Source organism: Cajanus cajan, chromosome 2, assembly GCF_000230855.2.
Source record: "Cajanus cajan strain Asha chromosome 2, NIPB_CcT2T_4, whole genome shotgun sequence".
In the NCBI taxonomy this organism is placed as follows: domain Eukaryota; kingdom Viridiplantae; phylum Streptophyta; class Magnoliopsida; order Fabales; family Fabaceae; genus Cajanus; species Cajanus cajan.
Genome location: NC_138518.1, coordinates 70,769,388 through 70,796,732, shown reverse-complemented (window position 1 = coordinate 70,796,732; position 27,345 = coordinate 70,769,388). Strand labels below are relative to the sequence as shown.

General features: G+C 33.0%; 1 protein-coding gene across 1 annotated transcript; it reads left to right on the top strand.

The window, feature by feature from the left end:
• The first annotated feature begins 21,504 nt into the window (after window positions 1–21,504).
• LOC109812800 (copper-transporting ATPase RAN1) lies at window positions 21,505–26,597 on the top strand. Its single transcript, XM_020376855.3, has 9 exons — window positions 21,505–21,935; window positions 22,025–22,633; window positions 22,987–23,416; window positions 23,580–23,905; window positions 24,436–24,494; window positions 24,586–24,928; window positions 25,200–25,397; window positions 25,489–25,746; window positions 25,933–26,597. The coding sequence occupies exons 1-9, from the start codon at window positions 21,657–21,659 to the stop codon at window positions 26,407–26,409; spliced, it is 2,979 nt and encodes a 992-aa protein (XP_020232444.1). The 5' UTR covers window positions 21,505–21,656; the 3' UTR covers window positions 26,410–26,597.
• The last annotated feature ends 748 nt before the right edge of the window (window positions 26,598–27,345 follow it).

Below are 27,345 nucleotides of genomic sequence, written 5' to 3'. Positions count from 1 at the left end.
CAAAATATTGGCAGAATTTGAAGAGAGAATGTCTCATTACAAATGTAAATTGAAGTGACAAAGTTACTTCTAAGGAGATTTATTTTTCAATTACATTAAAAAAAATTATGAAGTAGTTAATGTTAATTATTAGGTGTTATAAGTGTGTATATACACGTGTATGATCTATATTAAGTGTTCATTGTAATTAATTTCCTTAAATACTCAAATTGGGTTAAAAAAACACTTTTACACAAATTCTCAATCTGCCAATTTGCCTAATCTTTTTGATGATTTTCAGTTTCGAGTATTCTATGTAAGTTTTTTTTTTTTTACCATTTTTCTTTCTTTTCTTAAATAAAATTGTAGTTAATTAGTTTCGTTAGTTCCCTTTGTTTCTTATAGTGAATTTTGGTATAACCTTTTCGATTGAATCATTCCTTGAACAATTAATCACTATTGAAGTTGATATTATTGGGCAAATTTGTACAATAGTGATAGAATTGGATATAAATACCATAGTTTATTACTAAACTTACTTTTCCGTAAGATACTTTAGTTTCAACAAAGTTGATACTTTAGTTTGCTACTCTACCTATGCACCACCTAACATGATCTTTCATGTAAGATTTTTTTTTTCTTAATAATAACTGCCATAAAAAATGTAAATTCATTCAGATACTTTTTAACTAATAGTTCTACCATGAAGTAGGAAGTTAGGTGACACCAGATGAAGCATTATTTTAAAGTACTACATTATGTGATACATGAATGGACCATCATTTATACATGTTGGATATATAAATTAAAAATTGAATGGTTAAGATTTATTAAACATATATATAAAATTATACATTTAAAGTTATAAATGAGTTTCCATATTTGTCTTCAAGTTCTTTATCGTGGGTCTTCTTCTAAACGTATCCTTCATACTATATGTGTTTGGTGTTTTGTTTCCTCTATCCCATCCATCAATAAGGTGTGTTGCTTCCCATAGAAGATGAAGCCGTTGAGATGAGGAAAACAAGGGTGTAAGAATGGTCATCTAAATACAATGGTGAAGATCATCATGGCAAGAACCATAAGGAAACTAGAGATGAGAGACACGTGAACAAAAAAAAATTCAAAATTTTAAATTTAAATATCTGAAATATTATTTAGATTTCTAAAGATATTTGATTTTTTAGGATATTATTTATAGTTGAAATATATTGTATTTATTTTAGATATTTATTTTCTCTTTTAAGATTAAGATGTAAGGTCAATAAATAAAAACTCTTCAATTGAAAAAATGCACCCGACTTGTAGAGAAGGTCACCATCTTAAATGAGAGAGTAGGTCACTACCTTAAATGAAAGATGAGGTTATATGAAAGAGGATTTCTAAGTTTCTCTATTAAACTTGTAAATGAGGGTTTTCAAATTTCACTATAAAACTTGTGAATGAGGATTTCAAGTTTTTGTAGAAAACTTGTGATGAAGGGGTTTCCAAGTTCTACTAAAAAAACTTGTGAGGAAAGTATTTTCAAGTTTTACCCACAAATCTTGAAAGGAGGCTTTTTAGGATACATGTAATACATTTTGAGATAAATAATGAACATCTTTATAGACATAGGTATGATGGATTGAATCACATAAAATAAATTGTGTGATCTTTCTTTTGTTTCTTTTATGGTGTTGTTTTAATGTGTTTCTCATCATTATTGTCCGTAAAAAAAAAAAAAGATTTTTTGTTTCTAACAATTATCATAGTGATCATGTATTTGCTAGAAATGACCATTGTTGGGTGCCACCCTCATGACACCCATATATTTGTCGACTCCCCCATCTTCATCGCACATAGTGTTGTCCTCTTCAATCAGTTAAGGCATGAAATGACTAGACTCTAGAGCTCCCTTTCTTCTTGAGTTGAGTCATCACCATGTTGAGGAGAAAGTCATGACTACAACAGTTAAGATCAAGAGTTGGGATGACAATAAGACAGGGCAAATACAAGTTTCAATATCCTTGATTCGTCTCTAAATTCGTATCTTATACTCATCCCTATCCTGATATCTGCTAAGTATGAAATTTGTATTTTATCTTCGTCCCAGATAGATATCGAGTATACCTATCATCGTCTCGTATTCATTCAAAAATTAATCAAACAATTTTTTATGAAAATATAAAAAATAAGAATTTCAAAATATAGTAACAATTACAAAATTATATTAATTAAGTTTCATCTAACATAAATTTAAAATAGAGTGAAAATTACATAAATTTCAAGTAAATTTTGAAAAATAAATAAATTAAGTTTATAGAAATTTAAAATAAAGACAAGAATAGAAACAGATAATGGATAAATATATATCTATTCACATCCTTATCTCCATACAAGATATAATAAATCAAGTATTACTCATACATTTCATTAATCAAATCAAATATTTTTTATTTATGTCAAGATGAATTTGGATATTATCCATAAATACATATCATTCATGCATGGCAAAGATGATGCGCTTGTGACATGTCAAAGTGCAACGTATGGAGGAGTAAAAAATATCTGCCACGAAAATCTATCTAAAAAAAATTAAAACATATTTATGGATACTTTTTTCATTTCAAATTCTATATTTGTTAAAAAAAATAATTAAAACTATTTTTAAATTATCGATTTGAAGCGTTCCTTTTTAACATTTTTTTTTTCTTTTGAAAACTAACTTGTTTGCACATTGCGTTACACTTTCAAGTTTCAAAAATGAATTTTGTGTTCACTCTTTCTCTATTGTAATTCTGCTAGATATACAATTTTCGTGGACTTAAATGCTTATTTCATTGAAATGGTTTCTGAGGTCGATTTCGAAATAGTAAACTTTTTTTTTTTTTGTGTTGTGTGAAATTTTTCCTTTTCAATCGTTATCGATATAGAAAAATGATATGTGGGGGGTGAGAGGAATATAATTTTCTTACTTGCATGTGACATTGTTGATGATACGCGTGTGAGTGTACAGAATGCAAAATAAAAAAAAATTTGACAACAATTATTGTAAAAGTTAACAGCAACTCCAATGGGAGTTGCTTGTCCCATAAAACAATTCAAGTCCCGGTTTCTTATTATTGGAGGACTCTGACGTGGTAACATGAGTTGCTTGAAGAAGAGAGAGAGTTGCTTCCTCAAGCAACCGTTCCTTGTCAGATTTCAAGCAAATTTTATTGAACATATTTGGGAACGTTTCGGAAATAATAATGATGAAAATTAATTTCGTATAATGTCTATGTATTTATTATTATTTTATTTTATTTTTAATATTTACCTATTGTGTATTTTTTTCTCGTAATTTATTTTCTTTCATTGTAGTACAATTACCCTTTTTAATAAAAATTTAAAATTGGTTCATAAATGAATAGAAAAAAATTCTAAAAGTTGAATTTCTTAAAGTTTCTTACCATTGGAGTAAATTTGTGTTTGAGTTGCTTAATATTAACATGGCACACTTGGGACCACTTTTTTCATTTTTCAATGCACGAAGCAATTCAAATGAGTTGCTTCCATTAGAGATGCCCTAATAATTTTATTACTTGTGATGAATTATGGTTAAATAAAGGTATAAAATAGGTGCTTTAATGTTAAGCCCTATTTATTTTATGTTACTGTTTTAAGAAAAAAAAGTTTATAACATAAAAATCACTATTTTTGCTGAGACTTTTCACGTGGTATTATACTAAAGTTTTTTTTTTTTTTTTTTAACAACACGCAACGGCGAAATAATAAGAATATAATTCCTTATTGAAACATTCTTCCTTTTTATTCATAAATCATAATCACTTTTATAACGATTTTACAGAAATAACACCTACTTTTTCACAAGAACATAATAATGTTAACTTTTAAAAAGTAAAACAATCCACATTGTTTCCAAATGAGTTGTTGGCCTTCCCATGGATTCGGTTAACTAACTACTTGTGCTTTCAACTAACTTGTAGAAACCTTTAAGCATAATTATTTTTAAAGCGATATCCACTATTTTAGGGTATGGATGCAGACGTTGTACCTTTTAAAAAAAAAAAAGAAATATCTATTATTTTTTCTATACACGTACAATATTTTATATGATATTATTTGTTTTTATCGTTTTTATTTCATCATTTATTAAAAATTTGTTGTACTAATATTATTTCTTAAATTTTTTTATTATGAAAAGTAGTAAATGGAAACACAACGTGATATTTCTGAGCATGATACTAGATTTGACCCTATAAGTGAGACTAATAAAATTTAATAAGCTTATTGAAAAAATATTTGTTATTAAATTTATAAAAAGTTTTCAGTTACCTTATATTTAGTTGGAAAGGAAAGAAAGGAACAAAAATAGGAATAAAGATGTATTTTCATTTATTTGATTGGCGAGAAAATAGGGAGAAAGAAGAAAGAAAAGTTAATTTTATAGAGATAATTTTTTTTTCTTTTTTCCTTTTCCTTTCATTTAAATTTCAAAATCTTTTTTCCCTTCTCTTTCTTTCCATCATTCCAAACTAACCATTAAAATGAAAAAGATTTTTTTTTTCCAAAGGTTTTACTCACCATGATATAGAGTACACATTCAAGTATCTATATATATACAATTCTTAGTTATTAATTGTTCATTCACATATCTATATATATACAATTCTTAGTTATTAATTGTTTTTCTGTTGCTAGTTGTTTGTCCTTAATGTTAAGGACCATAAAGGGTTGTTACATGCAAAATATACAAAAGTATATAAATAATTTTTTTGTTGGTCAAACAACTATACAATGACCTAGTCATCACCAATAAAACATTACAAAAAGAAGTCATCTTCAAGCATGAGTAGCCACTAACTAATCCAAACAGTCCCACTAATTTTGTCCTACTTTCTTATCAAGTATGACCATTGTAGTTCTAACAACAAGGATAACATAGTATAAGCTTGTGAAATAAAAATAACATGCAAGCACAACATCAAGGTCAACATACAACTTCAACTTGTTACTAATACTACTCATGCAACTTACAACATAAAAAAACTTCATTTCAACAACATGATCATCGTATAACGATATACAATTAATGCATCATCACACATATCAATTAAGGAAATCTCCTACAACAGAGGCAAACAATTTATGTGGTTAGACCCTATCGAACCACGTTTGACCTATCGCAGTCGGGTCATGTATAAACAACTCCAGGTCTCACAAAAATCTTGTTTAACAACTTAATTCAATTTCGCAAGTTTTGTTACTTAAACTAGCAAGTTTAGTACTATTGTTATGATAACATAGTTTGGGTATGAGCATACCATGGTATTAGTATGCAACATTAAGCCATTTATGATATTAACCCACTGATTACCCCCCAAGTATTACGTCCCTCCAATACTTGATTAGGAACTAATTTCCCGAACTTTGTACTTTACTCGGTTGATCGTTTTATACATGTATGCCTTGACCCTGTCCACATATAGATACCATATAAAATCTAAAGGAGACAACTTAAAACAACTACCCATTCAGAAGTCAACTTACTTATTGAAGAGTTTTAATTGGGCTCTTAGAACACCGCAATGTATATCCACACAATGAGATATTCTAATTTCTAAAACATCTTTTACACTCCTCTAGTTTTTATGCATCTTATCAAAGACATATCTTCACCACATGCCTAACAATTTTAACAACATGAAACGATTATAACATCATACAACTATACAACTTCATCATTTTAACATCTTACAACTTAATAACTTAAATACCATCATATAAAATATCAACTTACAACATACAAATTCATCATCATGCATCACCATCCATACAACTTATTCATCATCATTCAATTGTACAACAATTTAAAACCATAAATTTTCATTACGCAACTCACACCTAGTACCCCTTAAAGGATGCTCGACCCCATTGAGGCAAATGGAACCCTATCTCGCCAACACTTGACACCAAACTACCTATGTCTAATGTGATTGAGGCAAAGAGTCTCTCGTTCTCTCACGTCTAACGTGACAAAAACCCATACTCAGACCCAACATGCAAGGTTCTCCACATAACTCATGCCTAACACCACTTCAATGGCGCTCAACATGATTTCAACTTGAGTCGATGCTCTCTCTTCATGCTAGATGTCACTAATATTGCGCCTAGTGTGGGTGAGACAAGATCTTTGGTTGAAACCACGCTTAACGTCCAAAAGGCACGCTTAATGTGGTATCAATTATATACCTATGCAAAACTTGATTTCAAGTCAATCCACTTGAAAATCAACCAAATTTCCACATGCAATGCAACTTTTGACATATATATGTCCCATACAACTTAAAACCAGCTTAATAAAACACATGCAACCATCACGAATGCACAAAACATCAAATCCTCTTCGATCACCTCCAAGACCCAAAACTCATCTACAATTCTCTACTCATTTTAATTCAATCAAAATAGATATGCATAGATGGATTCAGACAACACACCATCAACTACAACACAACAATCAACAAAATCATTAACTTCCCTTACCTCTTATTGATCCAAGCCAAGAAAAGGAAGAAGAGAAGTTTCATATGATTTTAAAGTAGGATCTCAGCTTCACAAGCTTTAATCTTCAAGTCAACCAATTGATTCAACTACATGGAAGAAGAAGGGGAAGATTTTTTTTTAAAAAAAAAAAAAGGAGAAATAGAAGATTCTTAGTATTGAGAGAGCTTCTGTCTAACTTTTCTCTAGTGTTTTTTAAAACATTAAATTACGAGCTTATGTCTTAAGAAAACCTTTATATACTTTTCTTGAAATTGACCTAACTTATCTTTGACTCGATTACCTTAGAGACCAACTTAACCCTCAAAGTCCCTTAATTTTAGAGTTTTAAGACAATACTATTAACAACAATCAACAATATAAATCACATAGTTAAAATTAAAACATTTAAAACTCATAGTGTTGCAATACAAACTTGAATTGTAAAATATTTTTTTATTCCATTACAATTATTCAACTAGTCCCTTAGTGTTAGATTTAGGAGAGAATTATCCACTATAAGGTTAAACACTTACTACTAGGCCAAAAACTATATGTGTTATTAGTTAAGACACAACTCTTTCTACTTAATCACATAATAGTTAAAACATCACGTGTCAATGGTGACTTGACCTACTTAGGCCCCACCATAAGACATAATAGATTTGTTGAGTATATTTCTTTGTGACATTGTATATATTTCTTTTAAAATCTAAATTTTAATAATATTGAGTAATTTTTTTTTGTCAAAAGTAACTCATAACAACATATTTATAAATAGATTTAAAAATTAATTTATTAACCTAATTAATGTCATTAATATAAAATATATTTTTAAATAGACTAATAAATCAGATTAAATTTTTAAAAATATCATACTAAACTTATAAAAAAATTATGATAAATAATAAATTAAACTTTGATTTTAATTTTATACAATAAATCTAATTTATATATTTAAAATCTAACTTTGCCTCACCTATTCCTTCCCACTTCTATTTATGTAGCACATCGTACAATTTGATGCGGAGAACAGAAAAGTCACCACAAATTGGCCGTGTTCATTGCATTTATTCCACGGTTCCACATTTTCATACTCAACTTTCTCATATTTCTATAGATAGTTGTTTTCTTAAGAATAATCGTTTAAATAATTATTATATCAAGAACCAACAAATATTTTATGTTCAGTTTGGTACCAATTACCCAAGCAACAAAAATGTTAAAAATTAAATTGAAGGTAAAGTGAAATGAAAAAAGAAAAAAACTCTAAAAAGTTGAGTTTTTTTTCTTTCTATTTCTCTCAAACAAATTAAATAAAATACTACAATGTTATATTCTATTTTATTTATCCAAACATACAATTAATATGCTTCCAAGTTTCAACGAATGCCATAAACAGGGACGAAGAAAAAATGATAAAGCAGTGTGTTTGACAGTACGGCACGATATTTAGTTGGTCTTGTGTCATCTATCAAAGTTGCGACATTTTCGTTGATGAGAAATTTCAAAATGCAAATCAGAGTCAAATTACTTATTAGTTTGTCAATAGATGGGACCACACCACACCACACATTAACCAATTAACTAGTTAGTCTCTTAATTGTTCAATTAAAGTTAAATTAAGTAATTTTTATATTTTAATAAAAAAAATACATCTTTTAAATGTAAATACGTGGTTTAACTTAATTTAAATATGCATTTTAATTTAGTTTTATTGGTTTTTTTTGTCATTTTCTCAAGACTTAAATAGCTTTTTAATTCGTGTAATATAAGAATATTTTAATTTTTGTCATTTTATTTTTACTTCCATCCTTATTATACGTACTAGTATTTGGAAAAGAAGAGATTTTGTACCTTCGAAAAAACAATTTTTTTTCTTTTAATTAACTAAAAGGTATAATCAAAAATAAATTGTGGATACCTTGATATTCCTTTTTATTATTAATATAGACATATTTTGCTTAATTATAATTCTTGTTATTAAGTTTTTGTCCATCAAATCTTGCGGATAACTCATCAAACAGTGTGAGAGAAACTAAAATAAAATAAATATTTTTTTATAGAATATTATATATATATACCATAAAAATAAGAGGGAACAGAATATTTTTAATAAATAAAATAAAAATAACCAAAGAATTAAGAAGATTTAAATAAAAGTAATCATATTACATAGACTAAACAACTATTTAATATGTAAAAAGTGAATCTTTAAGCACCATAAATGTACTAATGGGAATAGAAAACTAAAACATACAGCAAACGAATTGGTCTTTAGTGACTTGTTAGTTCTCCATCTTGTGATTAAGTAGTAAGATATTTTTCTTGTATCATGAGGAATTTATGTAAGAGTTTGTAAATAAGTCTTTTAAGATAGTGCTACTATACAACTCAAGAAATTACATTACTTTAGATTTTAACATATATAAACAATTATTCTGTAATGGCATCTTGTAATAGTATGTTTAACTCATTTGCAGAAATATAAATAAGATAAAAATGAGTTAAACAATTTAATAAAGAAGGTATATACCACATAATCTTATTTGAGACCAAGTATAATAGCATGTAGATATGAAATTGACATATAACTCATAAAGTAAGCAACAAGTCTTGATTTGTGTGGCTTGAAATTTTTTTATTATATCTTACAGTAAGCGTCAAAATGTTTCAATATGAAAAACATGTTAAAGATAACTTAGTAATTGTTTAAAGTCAAAACATTCCAAAAGTATGTTCTACTCCTCTAATATTTTTTCTCTGTCTTTATATAGTGTCCTTTAGGTTTATTGTAACATCGAAAATTTTATATCTAAATTTCATGATTTTAACCTTAATGATCTCTGATATTTAATGATCCTTATGAGTGATATCTTGACTATTATTTAAATTTATCATTTAAATGTTATGTGAACCAAATTTAGTGCAAACACCATCTGAAGAGGCCCAACAGGTTGAGTTAGAATGAGAAGTAGCAATTGGAGTTATCCAATGAACATATCAAAAACTAACTTACGAATCGCCTATCTGGATTGTAATAGTAGGAGGTAGAGTTTCTAAATCAAGAATACCGTTGGTGCGTGGACGCAAATGTGTGATGATTGTTGAATTATCCACTTGATGATGCATTTCTCTCGTATTGGAGTGGTGTTTGTACATTCAATGCTAAAAAAATGAAATTAGGTTATGGCATGCAAATGAGAGCGTAAGAAAAAGCTGTCTTCGTGGATACCACGTCTTATAATGTGCCACATAGCACACTGTTTTGGGTGGAAGATAAGGTATTCCAAAGTTCCCCTTTAATTTATCTTTCCTTTTTAATGTAATAGTAGTTTTCATTTAGGTTAGTGGAGCGTGTATCTTCATACTACCATTGTTATGATAAGGGCTAGTGGAGAAAAATGTCATCGTTCCAACAATATTTGTCACCTACGTAAACAAAATGCTTCTGCTTTTGCTATTCATTTTTCTTGCACAACTTTCCCGCGGGACCAAAATTTGGAACTTTGTTAATCAATTCTTGATTGTTTTACTTTTAACAACAATAACGTAATCATGCACTAACAAAAATGAGACGAGGACCATTCACATAAAATGACTAAAAAAAGTTAAAATAGTTGTAATCATAATAAGAGTTCTCCACATTGCATATTAAATAAAGTAAATATTTTCTTTTAAAAAACAATATATAAGTAGCACATTACGTGTTATTTATTAAGAGATTATTACAATAATAAAAGAAGATTCTTCTAAATTTCAGTGTAATGATATTTCTGATAATTAATTTAGACTGATATCTTTAACTAAATTAAATTAGAACAATTTCTTATTAACAGATTTACACACTTGATAATATATATAAAATACGGAAATTAATTGAGAGATTTTCGAACTAAACTAATACAAATTTCTATTATTACATTAAATTAATGTTAAATTATTACTAAATAAATTATATAAAGTTAATTTTTAAGAATTGAAACATTAAATTAGTATTTGATAGAACCAAAAATTATATTTAATCATCCAATTGATGTCTCATTTTTTAGAAAATTAAATTAATGTTATCTAAATCTTATGAAAATTTTGCTCAAATTAAATTCCCCTCTTTTTTTCTTATCAAAGCCAATAAATCTGATTTATATACTGTGAATCTTAGGAAAAATTAAGATCTTCACTCTTCATCAGCTACCACAAATCACTATATTCAGGGCGATTTATCCTGAGATAGAAATTGCAATTTGATAATCATAACGATGCAAATCAAATGCAAGGCATTCATTTGGGTTTTAAGCTAAAATTATGATTCAAAAAAATCAGTAATCAATTTTAATAACACAACTAATATTTTAAAATTTAATGCATAGATTAAATATGCTTATTATTTATAATTAAAATTTAAAATAAATTATGTGTATAAATAAATATTATATGTTTGAATATATAAAATATATTTTAAATTTATGATAAATAATTTATCTTGTAGCATAATATTATTTTTATTTATTAATAATTTATTTTAAAAATATTAAAATTTAATTTATAAATAATTATAATAAATAAAAATTAAATTAGATAGAACGTTAAAAAAACTCATAAAAACTCTCTTATTATGGAAAAGTTCCTAAACGGTAAATTTTCAACATTATTTAAAGTTTAAGAAATCAAATTATGCAATTCTACATGGAGTCACTATGTCGAACCTTGGAAATGCAAGGGTAGCATATGTAGTGAATTATATCTTCTAGTGAAAAAAATGTTATGAGAAAATTATATTTTCATAGTTGGGTAAATGAGTTTGCAAGGTTTGATACAGTGACTTTATATATACCTATACAATAATTCAATATTGAAAATATGTATGTGTAATACTTTTGCAAACAACTGAAATAATATAGTAAACTACACAAGGACATATGTATATACACAGAGTAATTTAGTATTAAAAATATAAACCTAAATTGTTGGTTAAGAAACAATTATAAAATAAATGCTATATAAGGGTAGCACAAACCCACGCTGCCATCTTTCAACATGGCTACCAAAATGTACTCTTCCTCCAACTAAATTTTGTCATACTCCTATATCATAAGTAATCATTGCAATCTAACCATAAGTAAACATGCAAGGAGTAAGTTAAGGTTTCAAAACAAATAACGTGGTACATAAGTATTAACTAGCTATACAAATAACTTAAACAATAACATGCATCAACATTTATCCACTTGCAACCTAACTACACAACATAATATGTTCTCAACGCACAACATAATCATACTATCATCACCATTTCAACATGGCATATGAACAACACAACAAACACTACAACATATTCACATAACAACATAGCATATGCACCAAACAACTCAACATATCAACCACATACATAGCAACGACATGCATCGTCATGCATTCAATTAAGAGATCTCTTATAATACATGTGAGAAGTCTAAGTGGCTTGACTCCACCGAATCAACTAACAATGCAATCTTTTTTACTAGCTAGATCAACAACTAATTTGGATAAAAATTTACAACACAACATGGTTTCGTGAATTTTTCCACTTAAACTAAAAAAAAGTCTAGTATTTCTGTTAGGATAGGACAACTTTGGTGTGAGCCTACCATAACCTTAGCATGCATAACTAAGCCTTCAATGGGATTAGCCAATCGTTACCCTTCAAATACTATGCCTCTTATAGTACTTGGTTATGAATTATCTTTTTCGACTTTATACCTTACTCTATTTAGTTGCTTTGTACATATATGGCTCAACTTGACCTCCATACGGATCAACATTTGATTACTTTATAAATAGTATATCTCTATCTAACCCCTATATTGTGGTCACTTATAAACAGTATGATTCGACCTTATCCTCATACAGTATCAACTAAGGTCTTATAGGAGACTCAAAATCCACTTTAAGAGTCTACTTCTTAAGAAGGGTTTTCAACTATTGACCTCGTAGAACACTACAACACCATATCCTTGCAATGGGATATTCAACTTTTAAAACAACATTTCTTCTAGTCTTAAGTAAATTAACACAATTCAACATAATGTCTTAAGCATTCTCAACACAACCACCTCAACACTACACAAAATACACATCAATTTTCAACTTTCAACAGTTTAATCATCAATATACAACATGTGAGGGATTCAACTATCACATACATGTTCAACACTTAGTTAAGAAATCAACATTTTTAGTAGGCTACCCACACTCAGCACCATTTTCCTCGCACTTAATACCATTCAAGTAGAGAACCTTTGACTCACCCATATGACAGGCATAAATATACACACCTGACGTGAATGAGACAGAGAGCCCTATGACAATCATGCCTACTGCGACCAAACATACAAAAAGAGAGCTTCTATCTAAGTCATATCAGGTGTCACTACACTAGCGTGTGATGTCATTCGGGTAAAGAGTCTTTGTCTTGATCACGCCTGGTGCCACTTAAGTAAGGTCTAATGTTACCAAGTCAAAGAGTTCCAAGGACATCTACGCCCGACACCATTCAACCCTCGACCAACATCCACGCTCTATGAACTTATGAGGTTCACTTTTTAAGAAAGACCTTATATATCATTCCTTACTGATCAACTTGACCTCTACTTAGAGCAAGTCCCAAAACAACATAATTCATTAGGATTCCTAAATCCTCAGAGTTTAACAACAACTAATTAACTAATCACAACAAAATTTAAATTAATAAAATCAATAAAACTCACAAAATTCACAATGTTACACCCAACACATGATAATGCTTAACTAAATAAAAATAATAATAACATATAAATTAATTAGTTTAATTCAAGTTTATTTGAATTTTAAATGAATAAATCTAATAACCAAATAAATTAACATCATATTTATTTGGTTTAAGATTTAGGGCTTATGATCTAAAAGAAAAAATTGAACTAATTTAATTAATTCAATTCAGATTATCAAATTATTTGAGTTGATTCGATTCAATGAACACTTCTATATCTTTAGATAGATATATCTTATCACAAAGTTGAATAATCAACGGAATAAGATAAATGATTAATTGAAAAGTTAATAGAATAGTTAAAATAATGTAAACCGTAATAGAAAGGAAATAATTATTAATTTTTGATAATATCTAAATTGAATAATAATTATGTCGTGTGTCTGACCATCTTTACTCATCAATATGTTTGGATGATTAGATTGAATTAAGTATCACACATATATAACTCCATTAAATATAGTAAAATAAAGTTAAAATCATATATTCAGTTAGGATAAAAACTTATTTTACTCCCTGTTAAGTCTCAATTTTACCTCTTTTTGGATGAGGCTTATTGAACAAATTCCACTCATCTTTTGAACCATTGTAATATAATTGTTCTCTTTTTGGTTCATTTTGTGTGCAGATATAACTAAACCAAATTCATCTAACAATACCTTAATCCACCTCATTTTTTGTGCAGGTATTGAGGAAGAGTGGAAAGTTGAAGACTCTTAGGATTGGAAACCTAAGAAGCTAAGGAGCAGAGAAGAGGTTCTGCGCCGGGCTCAATATAACCTGCGCTGGGCGTGACAAAAACAGAGTATTTCATATCTGCCAGTTATATTAAGCCGGGCGCAAAAGGAATTAAGCAGGGCGCAAAAAAGAATTAAGCCGGGCGCAAAAGGAATTGCGCCGGGCTTGTGTTGAGACAGAGAGTGCTTGACTGCTCTGGAAGAACTTGCGCCGGGCGCGAAGAATTGTGCGCCGGGCGCGGAACCCTAATCTGATCTCCCAGGCTCGTATTTGAAGCCATTTTCGGGGATCTTTCTCTCCATTCACACATTGGGCGCGTTTTGGGAGCTGTGGAAGGGATTCCCGGAGCTTGGAGCCGTTCGTGTGTGGGTCTTTCCTTCGGTTCTTCATTTCTCCCTTCATCTCTATTTTGTATTTACCCTCTTTGTTGAGTGGTTTCACCCATTTTTGTGGGGTTAGATGTAACCAACGAATTCTATTGTAATCCTTACGGTTTTTATGATATATATACATGTTGTTTCATTCATTGTTGTTTATGTTTCTATTCTTAATGCTTGCTTTGGATTTAATCTCATTGCATGATATAGGTTCCATTGGGTATTGGAAAATAACCCTTGAAACTAGCTCTGAAACAAATGCCTAGTGGGAAATGTATCTAGGAATGGAGCTTAGCCCATTAGTAGTCTTAAACCCTAGCCCGTAATGCGGATGTAGATATTGGGTACTCAAGGGATTGATATTCAATATCCACATCTAGGCTCTTGCTCTAAGGGATTAGGTTTGAGTAAACTATTGGGTTGACTAAGCAATGAATTTAACAAGAGATTAAGGATTCATTAGTTTGACGTTTGGTGAAATCTGACCCCACAATCTCACAAAACCATAAAATCATTTCTACCTTTTCCACTCACAAACCAATATTTATTTACAGCTTTCATTCCAATAGTCTTAACCTTGAATTCACATGACAAATTATGAAATTGGAATTATTTTTTAGTCACGAATAGTCAATAAATGCTTATTTTACCTTCTAATCCCTGTGGATACGATATTTTTACTACTTGAACGGCCGGTATACTTGCCGTGTTTGAGACCGTTGATAGAATTAAACTAAATTTCAATTATAACAAAAGTACTTCAACGGAAATCTCAACAAGTTTTTGGCGCCGTTGCCGGGGATTAGAATGGCGATTTAGTATTTGTAGCTATTTGTGACTTATTCTTTGTTTTTATTGTTATTTTTATTTGTGTGTTGGTAATGAATTGTTGAAGCTAACCTGTGCGCTCTAGTCCTCTGCTTTCTCTTGTATGCAAGGAACTGTGAACTAGATTGACCAATTCCTCTGAGCAGTTGCTGAGCAATCCTCAGATTGAGCACAAAGCAAGGAGGAACAAGAGCAACAAGAGGAGAAGGAGAATCAGAGCACTTCAAGTTGGTCACCGTCAGGCTCGGGACAGTAAACAAGCGCTTCCTGGGAGGCAACCCAGAGATCTGACTTTGTTTATGTGTTTGTCCTTTCATTCTGTTGTAGATTTTAGTGTTAATGTTTGTTATGCATGATTGTTTTGTGTACACGTTGTTTGTGTTATATGATGGTTTGTGGTATGTATTGTTTTGTGTTAGATGTTGATTGTTAGAATCATGCTTGAGTGGGTAAATATAGGGTACATCTTGTTGGGAGTGTGAGGAAGAGGTAACTCTGTATCTAGGTGGAAATCAGGCCTTATCTCAAAGTAAATTTAGGCAAAACTGACCATATCAGGGTTATGCGCCCGGCGCGCTTCACCTCGCGCCCAGCACAAGACTCGAATTGTGGTCTCTGGAACCCACCACGCCGGGCGCGTTTAACGCACGCCCGGCGCGATATCAGATTTTGACACCTCGTTGATTTTTACTGATATTAAGCCCGGCGCATCTGTGTTAAGCCCGGCGCACCACATTCCTGACAGCCCATATTTATCTGTTTTCAATCATGTTTCTTTATGTTCTGTTGTATGTTGTATGTTTGTGTGCTTTATGTTGCATTGTTATAGTTCATTTCCGTGTGCATGCATGTTGTGCTTAATTTTGGTCTAAGGATATTCTCCATTTTTGCTATATTTGCTTGGTCATCACTGTGTATAATTTTTGTGCTCACCATGTTCTTTCATGAGTACACTCTGCAATCACTTCTGGTTACCAGGACTTTCAGGCGTATACTGGTTGGCCTGGGGACCAGGCTCCTAAGTTTGGGGGAGTGGAGCTGCTGAGGTTGATGGAGTTGATGATGGTGGAGCAGCTCTTGGAGATGATGATGACCAGACCCCATAGATGGAAGCAGACGGAGCCTACCTTAGTTTACCTTTGTTATTGCAATTTACTTTTCTGTCTTTTATTTTCAGTATTTAACTGTTTTTATATATAGTCTTTTTGATGATTACTCTGTTGGTTCTTTTTGTGAATAGTCTGCCTTAGCATGGTTTTTAATCTTGTTGATACTTGTTTTGCTTGTGGTCGATTCTGGATTATAGTTTGCTTGATGTTTATGGTGTGTGTACCTTAGACATTTTCAAGTCACATTAGATCTTTAGTTCATGACTAGTTGCATACGGGTTTCAATGTTGATCATAGAACTGAGCTGAGTTTGATAGTTTGTGGATGCATAGCCGGGTGAGGTTTGAGCCTAAATACCTATGAGTGAACTACGCTTAGGTTGCATGATAGACTTTGCTTGAGTTTCCCTGGTGGTTTGCTTATGTTGTGCACTTATATGATCAAGGCATTTACATTTCCATATTTTGTTAATCATCTAAGCCAAAAAGCCATATCCACTTTCCACTTGACCCATACCTTCCTAAGCCTAAACACCACACCTTCCACTTGTCCCAAACCATGGAAAATTAACCATAACCTTTGCCTTGGTTAAGAGAGCAAAATGATGACATCAAATAAGTTTGGGAGAGTTGAAGAATGAGGAAATTTGGGAAGAAGAAAGTATGTGGTCAGCCATTACAAAAAAACAAAAAAAAACAAAAAAACAAAAAACAAAAAACAAAAAGCAAAACAAAAACAATAAGGCTAATGGCTTGGATCCGGTAAAGGGCATGTGCCAAAATGTTGTATTGGGGTATGGAGAGGGGCATCAATGTAAAATCTTATTTGCTCTCTTAAGCTATAGCACCTTCAATCCTTGAAAAACCATAAAACTGCTACCGCTTGACCCTGCTTGACCCAGATTGCCCTAATAAAGACCTTGTGATAAGTGTCTGCATTTGTTTTACCACTGGTTTCATTTGGAAACGAAGAGCAAAGTTGAATTATGTGGCGTGAGTAGTAGACTAGAGAGAAACACTCACCCTGATACACTAGTGTGCATAGAGAGAAACATTTTCCTAGTGAGGATGCATACACAGATAGTCATTACTCTTCTCAGCTCTTTGATCTCTTTTGAAACCTTTGTTTGCACCTTGTCATGTTCTATTGCAATAATTGTGATTGGAAATTCATCTGAGGTTCATGCTTGCGAAAAGAAGATACAAGTGAACTAGGATGTAGAAATTGACTCACTTGCATTGTTTGTTATCTGCTAGATTAATTACCTTTTGCTTGAGGACAAGCAAGGTTCTAAGTTTGGGGGAGTTGTTAAGTCTCAATTTTACCTCTTTTTGGATGAGGCTTATTGAACAAATTCCACTCATCCTTTGAACCATTGCAATATAATTGTTCTCTTTTTGGTTCATTTTGTGTGCAGATATAACTAAACCAAATTCATCTAACAATACCTTAATCCACCTCATTTTTTGTGCAGGTATTGAGGAAGAGTGGAAAGTTGAAGACTCTTAGGATTGGAAACCTAAGAAGCTAAGGAGCAGAGAAGAGGTTCTGCGCCGGGCTCAATATAACCTGCGCTGGGCGTGACAAAAACAGAGTATTTCATATCTGCCAGTTATATTAAGCCGGGCGCAAAAGGAATTAAGCCGGGCGCAAAAAAGAATTAAGCCGGGCGCAAAAGGAATTGCGCCGGGCTTGTGTTGAGACAGAGAGTGCTTGACTGCTCTGGAAGAACTTGCGCCGGGCGCGAAGAATTGTGCGCCGGGCGCGGAACCCTAATCTGATCTCCCAGGCTCGTATTTGAAGCCATTTTCGGGGATCTTTCTCTCCATTCACACATTGGGCGCGTTTTGGGAGCTGTGGAAGGGATTCCCGGAGCTTGGAGCCGTTCGTGTGTGGGTCTTTCCTTCGGTTCTTCATTTCTCCCTTCATCTCTATTTTGTATTTACCCTCTTTGTTGAGTGGTTTCACCCATTTTTGTGGGGTTAGATGTAACCAACGAATTCTATTGTAATCCTTACGGTTTTTATGATATATATACATGTTGTTTCATTCATTGTTGTTTATGTTTCTATTCTTAATGCTTGCTTTGGATTTAATCTCATTGCATGATATAGGTTCCATTGGGTATTGGAAAATAACCCTTGAAACTAGCTCTGAAACAAATGCCTAGTGGGAAATATATCTAGGAATGGAGCTTAGCCCATTAGTAGTCTTAAACCCTAGCCCGTAATGCGGATGTAGATATTGGGTACTCAAGGGATTGATATTCAATATCCACATCTAGGCTCTTGCTCTAAGGGATTAGGTTTGAGTAAACTATTGGGTTGACTAAGCAATGAATTTAACAAGAGATTAAGGATTCATTAGTTTGACGTTTGGTGAAATCTGACCCCACAATCTCACAAAACCATAAAATCATTTCTACCTTTTCCACTCACAAACCAATATTTATTTACAGCTTTCATTCCAATAGTCTTAACCTTGAATTCACATGACAAATTATGAAATTGGAATTATTTTTTAGTCACGAATAGTCAATAAATGCTTATTTTACCTTCTAATCCCTGTGGATACGATATTTTTACTACTTGAACGGCCGGTATACTTGCCGTGTTTGAGACCGTTGATAGAATTAAACTAAATTTCAATTATAACAAAAGTACTTCAACGGAAATCTCAACACTCCCTTATAATAATTGTTTGTTTTAATTTAGTCTTATTTTTATTTTTTGTTTTAATTTGGTCTCTAATAAATTAATTGGTTGCAATGTCAGACTTTCGTTCAAATTATTTAGACGAAGTTAACTGTTAGCTACGTGGATGCCACGTGGAAGCTACGTAAATGCCACGTGATGTCAAATTTTTGTCATTCATCTGGAACCAAAATGACCCGTTCTGAAACTAAAATGGTCCATTCTAGTTTCATTCTTGGTATGTTAATTTTGCATCTAGAATGGGCCGTTCCGAATGCAAAATTAACACACCATGAGTGAAACCAGAACGGGCCGTTCTGGTTCCAGAATGTCACACATGCGGTTGATGATTATACCCAGAAATTTTATATCGTGAGGATAATACTTATTCATATATTTATAATATTAAAAATTTTATATATAATTTTTAAGAGTATAAATATATATTATTTTTTACAAGTTTTTATATCTACAATTATGATTAAGGATGAAAATAAATTAGGTCAGATTATGTTATATTATAATTTAACAGATTTAAACCTAATTTTTGTTAAAAATACATGTTATAAATATTATATATTTATCTGTCATAGACATTTTTTAAAAAGTTTGGTTACATAACAATCTTAAAAACCTACTTAATAATAACTTAACACTAATAAAAACATATAAATAAATATGTTAAATTTTATAAAAATTAAGTTTAATTTATTTATCATATAAAGATGTTTTTAATATGTGATATAAATTTTTACAATTTTAATTTTTTTTATCAACATAAAACAATAAATAGAAAGTACAAAAGTTTGACAAATACAAGATAAATGAATAACTCCTCAAAATTTATATTTTATACATACAATAATTTAAATATATATATATATATATATATATATATATATTAGAATCTAATTTTTACTTTTTAAAATATATTATTTTTTAGATAAAAATTTGTGTATGTGTAAATAGTTTGCTTTCGATTTTTGAACTACACTGTGCACATGTTGGTTGGCGTTCTGGAACGGTCCGTTCTAAATCCAGAAAGGTCTGTTTTGGAAGCTAGAACGACCCATTCTAGTTTCAGAACGACTCGTTCTGATGCACGCGTTGGTGTTAAATAATTCATCTGGAACGGGTCGTTCCAGATGCGAAATTTACACACCATGAGGGCAACCAGAACGGGCTGTTCCAGTTTTAAAACATACCGTTTTGGTTCTAGATGTATGACAAAATTTGACATCCACGTAACATTTACATAACTTTCACGTGACATCTACGTAGCTTCTATGTGACATTCACGTGACCAACAGTTAACTCCATCTAAATAATTTGAACGGAAGTCTGACATTGCAACCAATTAATTTACTAAGGATCAAATTAAGATTAAAAATAAAAATAGGACTAAATTAAAATAAATAATTATTATAAATAATCAAAATAAGTTTTTAACCTTAAATTTAATATAAACAATATCATGTATAACTAATAAAAAAGTCATGTATATATTTATTATACATTTATTACTTTGTTAAAAATTTATACCAGCTTAATGATTGAAATACCTTTGTGCAGATCCAACCTACCATGAAAAGAAGAATTACCGTGAGCAGTCAGGTCATGCCTTAGACCTCAATCAAAGTCAATTTAATGCGTCTCATACAACAACAAAAATTGTCCGATGAGCTATCACTGCGTAGACCGGAACATGCTTTAAATAATTAAAACAAGCTCAAATCTTATTATACAAAAGAAAATCAACCACACAAACTCCTCGTTTTCTTCATTCTTTATTTAGAGTGTAAAAACCTATCCCCCAAGTTGAGGTTTATAATTAACGAACACGTTAGTCGCGATATAAACAAATCCAAAATTGGATCCCATATATATAATCTATAAAATACTATCCCTATGAAGAAAAAAGCAAGTGGGTCACGTACCATTCATAGTCTCATGCTGCCATCCTGTTGTGTTGCATCGCTTACACTCTCATTTATTGAACTCATCTTGCTTTAAATATTTTCCAACGTGAAATATTCCGTATCTATTTCCATTTCCCTATTTAAATAAAGCACCCAATCCAATTATGTAACATTTTATGGCATCACCCATTCCACATCAAACGTCGTTACCAAAAGTTTCCAATCCAAACACACCTTTTGACGTTGTTTGACCCGCTCACGCGCCAGCCACAGTCTTCAACTCCAACATGCACATCCGCAACCGCAACACGCGACTTTTGACACAAACACAAGCAATGCGTGCGTTGTTTGTTGGCCAACCAAACGCGGTAGTAGACGTGGAAACTGGAAACGCAGTACAAAACCAGAATAACACAAGTACAAGGGCAAAACGGGAAAACCCAATCAAAATCTCCCTCCAACTCCATGTACCTGCCCCACCTCACCCCCCACTTAGTTAAAAAATTGCTTTCTCTACCAAAAACGCTAAAAAAATATATTTTCATTTTTCGTCTCGCCATCTCGCACTTAAGTCTTAAACTTTTTGTTTTAATTTCTGTTGGTCTTTTTTTTTTCCCATTTCTCTCGCATTCCCTTACCCTTTTTCCCTCCTTTATATATTTCTTTTGGTTCACATTTTCCTCGACGCATTCTTTTTCTTCATGATGGCGCCGAGCACCGGAGACCTCCAACTAACTTCCGCCGGCGCCGGCGAATATTCCGACGAACTCGAAGACGTTCGCCTCCTCGACTCCTACGACAAAAACGACGTCGCCGAGAATGACACGAAGCGGATTCAGGTCAGAATCACCGGGATGACCTGCGCCGCTTGCTCTAACTCCGTCGAGGCCGCTCTCAAGTCCGTTAACGGAGTCACCGACGCCTCCGTCGCTCTTCTCCAGAACAAAGCCGACGTCGCTTTCAAGCCGAGCCTCGTCAAGGTTAGTCTCCGTTTTCGCGTTTCGCGATTCCTTTAATATGTTTAGTAATTGGTGCTGATTTGGTTTTGGAATGCGTTAATTAACCGTAGGACGAGGACATTAAGAATGCGATCGAGGACGCAGGTTTTGAGGCCGAGATCTTGCCGGAGTCCGGTGCGGCGGGCGGCGCCGCCGCCGTGGTGGGGCAGTTCACGATCGGAGGGATGACGTGTGCGGCGTGTGTGAATTCCGTGGAGGGGATTCTGAGGGGGCTTAAGGGAGTGAAAAGAGCGGTGGTGGCTTTGGCTACTTCGTTGGGTGAAGTTGAGTATGATCCAAGCGTGATTAGCAAAGATGATATTGTGGCTGCGATTGAGGATGCTGGTTTTGAGGGTTCGTTTGTGCAGAGTAATGGGCAGGACCAGGTTGTGTTAGGGGTTGGTGGCGTGTACTCTTTGGGTGATGCTCAGGTTTTGGAAGGGATGCTGAGTGGGATGAAAGGGGTGAGGCAGTTTCGGTTTGACTCGATGTTGAACGAACTTGATGTGGTGTTTGACCCTCAAGTTATTAGTTCGAGGTCGTTGGTTGATGGGATCCACTTGGGAAGTAATGGCAAGTTTGAATTGCATGTTAGAAATCCTTACGCTAGAATGGCTTCTAAAGATGGTTCAGAAACTTCGACTATGTTTCGCCTTTTTATTTCCAGTTTGTTTCTCAGTGTGAGTATCTCGCTGTTTCTTTTTTAGTACTAATGTTTGCGTGATCATGGTTTGGTTTCATAGACGATCTTTATGAGTATTTGGAATCGAATATTAAAAGTCCATAAATTCATGATTTGTAGGGGTTGTATTAATTTGTACAGGAATTTCTTCTAAAGTAAGTGGGGTTTAGTCATCATATCATTTTTTTTTTCTCTTCGTAGGAGCTTGTAAATGAAGCAAAATGAGACCTGATATTGTTGCTGAAAGGAATCATGTTTAACTTTTGAGAGTCTGTTAAGAGCCGTTGTTTTTGTTTTGGCTCTTGGTTAAATGTTTTCATTATTTTGTAATGATTTTTGCTTGATGTGCAGATTCCTCTATTCTTCATGGGGGTGATCTGTCCTCATATACCGTTGATGTACTCTTTATTACTTTGGAAATGTGGGCCTTTTTTCATGGGTGATTGGCTGAAGTGGGCGTTGGTGAGTGTCATTCAATTTGTGATTGGGAAACGCTTCTATATAGCAGCTGGCAGAGCACTTAGAAATGGTTCAACAAACATGGATGTCCTGGTTGCTTTGGGAACTACAGCATCCTATATTTATTCTGTTTGTGCTCTTCTGTATGGTGCCTTTACTGGATTTTGGTCTCCAATATACTTTGAAACAAGTGCTATGCTTATAACATTTGTATTGTTGGGCAAGTATTTGGAGTGCCTTGCCAAGGGAAAGACCTCTGATGCCATTAAGAAGCTAGTGGAACTTACTCCTGCAACAGCTTTATTGATTGTCAAAGATAAAGGTGCATGTTACTTTAACTTGTGCTTTGTTTTCTTCACAGAAAAATGAAAGTGAAACTGCTTCTGTTTTGTTTATTTTATACTTAGGCTCAAAACTTGTCAATCAGGGGTGTTTTATATTTCATTGTAACATCAAATTAGAGCTTGCCAATAATTTTGTTCCAGGTGGTAGAACTATTGAAGAAAGGGAAATAGATTCCTTGCTCATTCAACCTGGTGACACATTAAAAGTTCTTCCTGGTACCAAGATTCCTTCTGATGGCATTGTTACTTGGGGTTCAAGTTATATAAATGAGAGTATGGTAACCGGTGAATCCATACCCGTTTCAAAGGATGTCAATGCATCTGTTATTGGAGGTACTATCAATTTGCATGGTGTCCTTCACATTCAAGCTACCAAAGTAGGATCTGATACAGTTTTAAGTCAGATAATTAGTTTAGTGGAGACTGCCCAGATGTCCAAAGCTCCCATTCAAAAGTTTGCTGATTATGTAAGTATTCTGGTCATGCTCTTTGGCAACTTTTATGTTCTGCAGGCGTTAATTTGATAGTGTAACTGTGCGAGCATTTTTATGTATTAGGACATGATTCAATTATGCAGTTAAGTGAATGTTTCATGTCTCTTGATGGCCTGGCGAATGACAACCACATAATTTCTTGTTTCTTTAGTGATTGTCAACTGATTGTAGTTGTAAGGATACCTTGAATAGCAATTAGCAAGGAGTCAGGACTTTGTGTTCCTATCAAACCCGATAAACTTGTAGAGTTGGGGCAATATTGTGATGCCTCACCTTTGATCATTGAAGCCCCTTCTATGAAATTATTCACAAAATTGGATAGTTAATGAATCCATTTATTTTGGTTTTAGGCCTTATTCATAAATAATTTCAGCAGCTGTTTCCTGTTCTTGTGCAGAATTCTTTTGTAGTAGTCACTCTGTTGTTGACTTAATGTTGTTCTTGATTGGTTCAAATGACTAAATATTAGATATGAACTCAGGTACCGTTCTTTTGGCTTGCAGGTAGCAAGCATATTTGTTCCTACTGTTGTGGCTTTGGCATTATTGACCCTATTGTGTTGGTAAGATTAGCTTGAGTAGTTTTGGTATTGACAAAAGCTGGTTTCTAGTTTGTAATTGGAATACTTATCGCTACTTCTGTCTAAATTATAGGTATATAGCTGGAGCTCTTGGAGCATACCCAGATGAATGGCTTCCGGAAAATGGAAATCACTTTGTTTTTGCACTTATGTTTTCAATATCTGTCGTGGTGATTGCATGTCCATGTGCACTTGGTTTGGCAACACCAACTGCTGTCATGGTGGCAACAGGGGTTGGGGCCAACAATGGTGTGTTAATTAAAGGAGGAGACTCCCTGGAAAGGGCTCAGATGGTTAAGTACGTCATTTTTGACAAAACAGGCACTCTAACTCAGGGGAAAGCCACTGTTACTGCTGCTAAGGTGTTCACAGGAATGGACCGAGGAGATTTTCTAACATTGGTGGCTTCTGCTGAGGTGATTTTCAATTTCTTGATGATGGTTACTTTCTTTGATTCTTATACTCTGTATATGGCATTGTCACAAATACGTGATTCAAACCTAGATCCAATTGGAGACGACTTGTAAGAGCGAACTATTTTTCTACATTGGGTTAGGAAGAATATTGGCAAAGATTAGATCTTTTCCTATTTGTTTGTCAGAAAATTTCACCCTTCCATTTTTCGTGACATCTGTTAGAGGAATCAACTGTATTTGTTTCAATTCTTTTTCTTCTTTTTCAATTCAGGCTAGCAGTGAACACCCACTGGCCAAAGCGATATTGCAATATGCACGCCATTTTCATTTCTTTGATGAGTCTTCTCCTACCAGTGGTAGGAAGAATGATGCCAAGGAGTTCAAGTCAGGGTGGCTTTATGATGTCTCAGACTTCTCTGCTCTTCCAGGAAGAGGGGTCCAGTGCTTTATAGATGGGAAGCCTATTTTGGTAATGTCTTTTGGCTATTGTGATGTCTCTTTTCATGTTTAAATACTATTTTTCAGAGAGTTGCTTATTTGAAGCAGTATGTCCTGGACAGGTTGGCAACCGGAAGCTGCTGGAGGAAAATGGCATAAATATTTCTACAGAAGTGGAAAATTTTATTGTAGAGCTCGAAGAAAGTGCAAAGACAGGGATACTGGTAGCATATGATGATGTATTAACTGGAGTCATAGGGATTGCAGACCCACTAAAGAGAGAAGCTGCTGTTGTTATAGAGGGCCTCTGGAAAATGGGAGTCATACCTGTTATGGTTACAGGAGATAACTGGAGAACAGCTCGAGCTGTAGCCAAGGAGGTTTGTTTATAAATTAAATATATATACAATAGTGTTAAATTTGTTACTATAAATATTTTTTTCTTCAGCCCTCTATTGTAAATCATGATGGAGTATCTGTCACTTAATGAAAGTTGTAACATAAATTTTTTTAGTTGAAATGGTTGTTATTGTCAAAACATGGCTAACGAACATGCTGTGTGACAGGTTGGCATTCAAGATGTTAGGGCAGAGGTTATGCCTGCAGGAAAGGCTGATGTTGTTCGTTCATTCCAAAAGGATGGAAGTGTAGTTGCAATGGTGGGTGATGGCATCAATGACTCTCCTGCTTTAGCTGCTGCAGATGTTGGTATGGCAATTGGGGCTGGGACAGATGTTGCAATAGAAGCCGCTAACTATGTGCTGATGAGAGATAACTTGGAAGATGTGATCACAGCCATTGATCTTTCCAGGAAGACCTTTTTCCGTATTCGATTGAATTATGTATTCGCAATGGCTTACAATGTTGTTGCTATACCAGTTGCTGCCGGGGTTTTATTTCCTTTATTGGGGATCAAGTTGCCACCGTGGGTTGCTGGTGCATGCATGGCTCTCTCGTCTGTTAGTGTGGTATGCTCTTCTTTGCTTCTGAGAAGATATAGAAAACCCAAACTTACTACAATACTTGAAATAGTTGTAAATTAACGACAAAAATGAAACGGAATAACTTGTGAGGGTGCAAATGATTTGACCCTTGTAGTTCCAATTTTGTGCATTTTCCTTTATATCTGCAGCACTTATTGGGGTGCAATTGTAATTGTAGGTGCCAATTCATTGTAAATGCTGTTGTAATTGTAATTGTAATTGTAATTGCATAGTTCTTTCTCTTCCTATCTCTCACTCGCGCCCTACACAAAAATTTACATGTTTCTGTTCGCTTAATAATTTCCATGGAGCAATAAGCGAGGGCAAATGTGAATGTCTTTGATCAAAACTAGGGAAGGAAAACGCTTTGTGATTGTGAGTAGATAAGTGCTTGTCCCGCGTATTTCCCTGCGTATACTATATGTTCTCATTCCATCATAGCACGGGAGAATCATAGTGTTGTTGAAACTTGAAACTATACATTAGTTGTTAATAATGTAATCTTAGTTGTATTTTTAATGTCCCCTCTAGTTGTTAGTCGTGTCTGGTGTAAATTGATCAATTGTCTACGGAGAAGGTCAAATCGTGAACTACAATTTTGAATTAGAACTACAGAAGTTAGACCACATAAATGCCGTTTTCCTTTACTAAGTTGTTATATCTAGGGTGGATTTTTATTATAAAAAAAACTTATAGTTGATCTTGGTTAAAATTCCAACTAAAATTCAATGAAGAACGAATTGGATTTTCTTTTCAACAATGATGAATCATTGCATTTCTTTTCATCATCGCGACTTTTACCCTTAAAGCTAGCTATTCACACCGATATCAGTTATCTCATCACATTGGCAAGCGCTATCATATCAAACATTTCGCTTTTCACGTTTTCCATGTTCGCATGATTGAGTGAATGAAGGTAGAAGTTCCTTTCAGGTCCCTTTGGATCAATCTTGATCTTTATGGTTATATATACAGCACACTTGAACTTGATTTTCA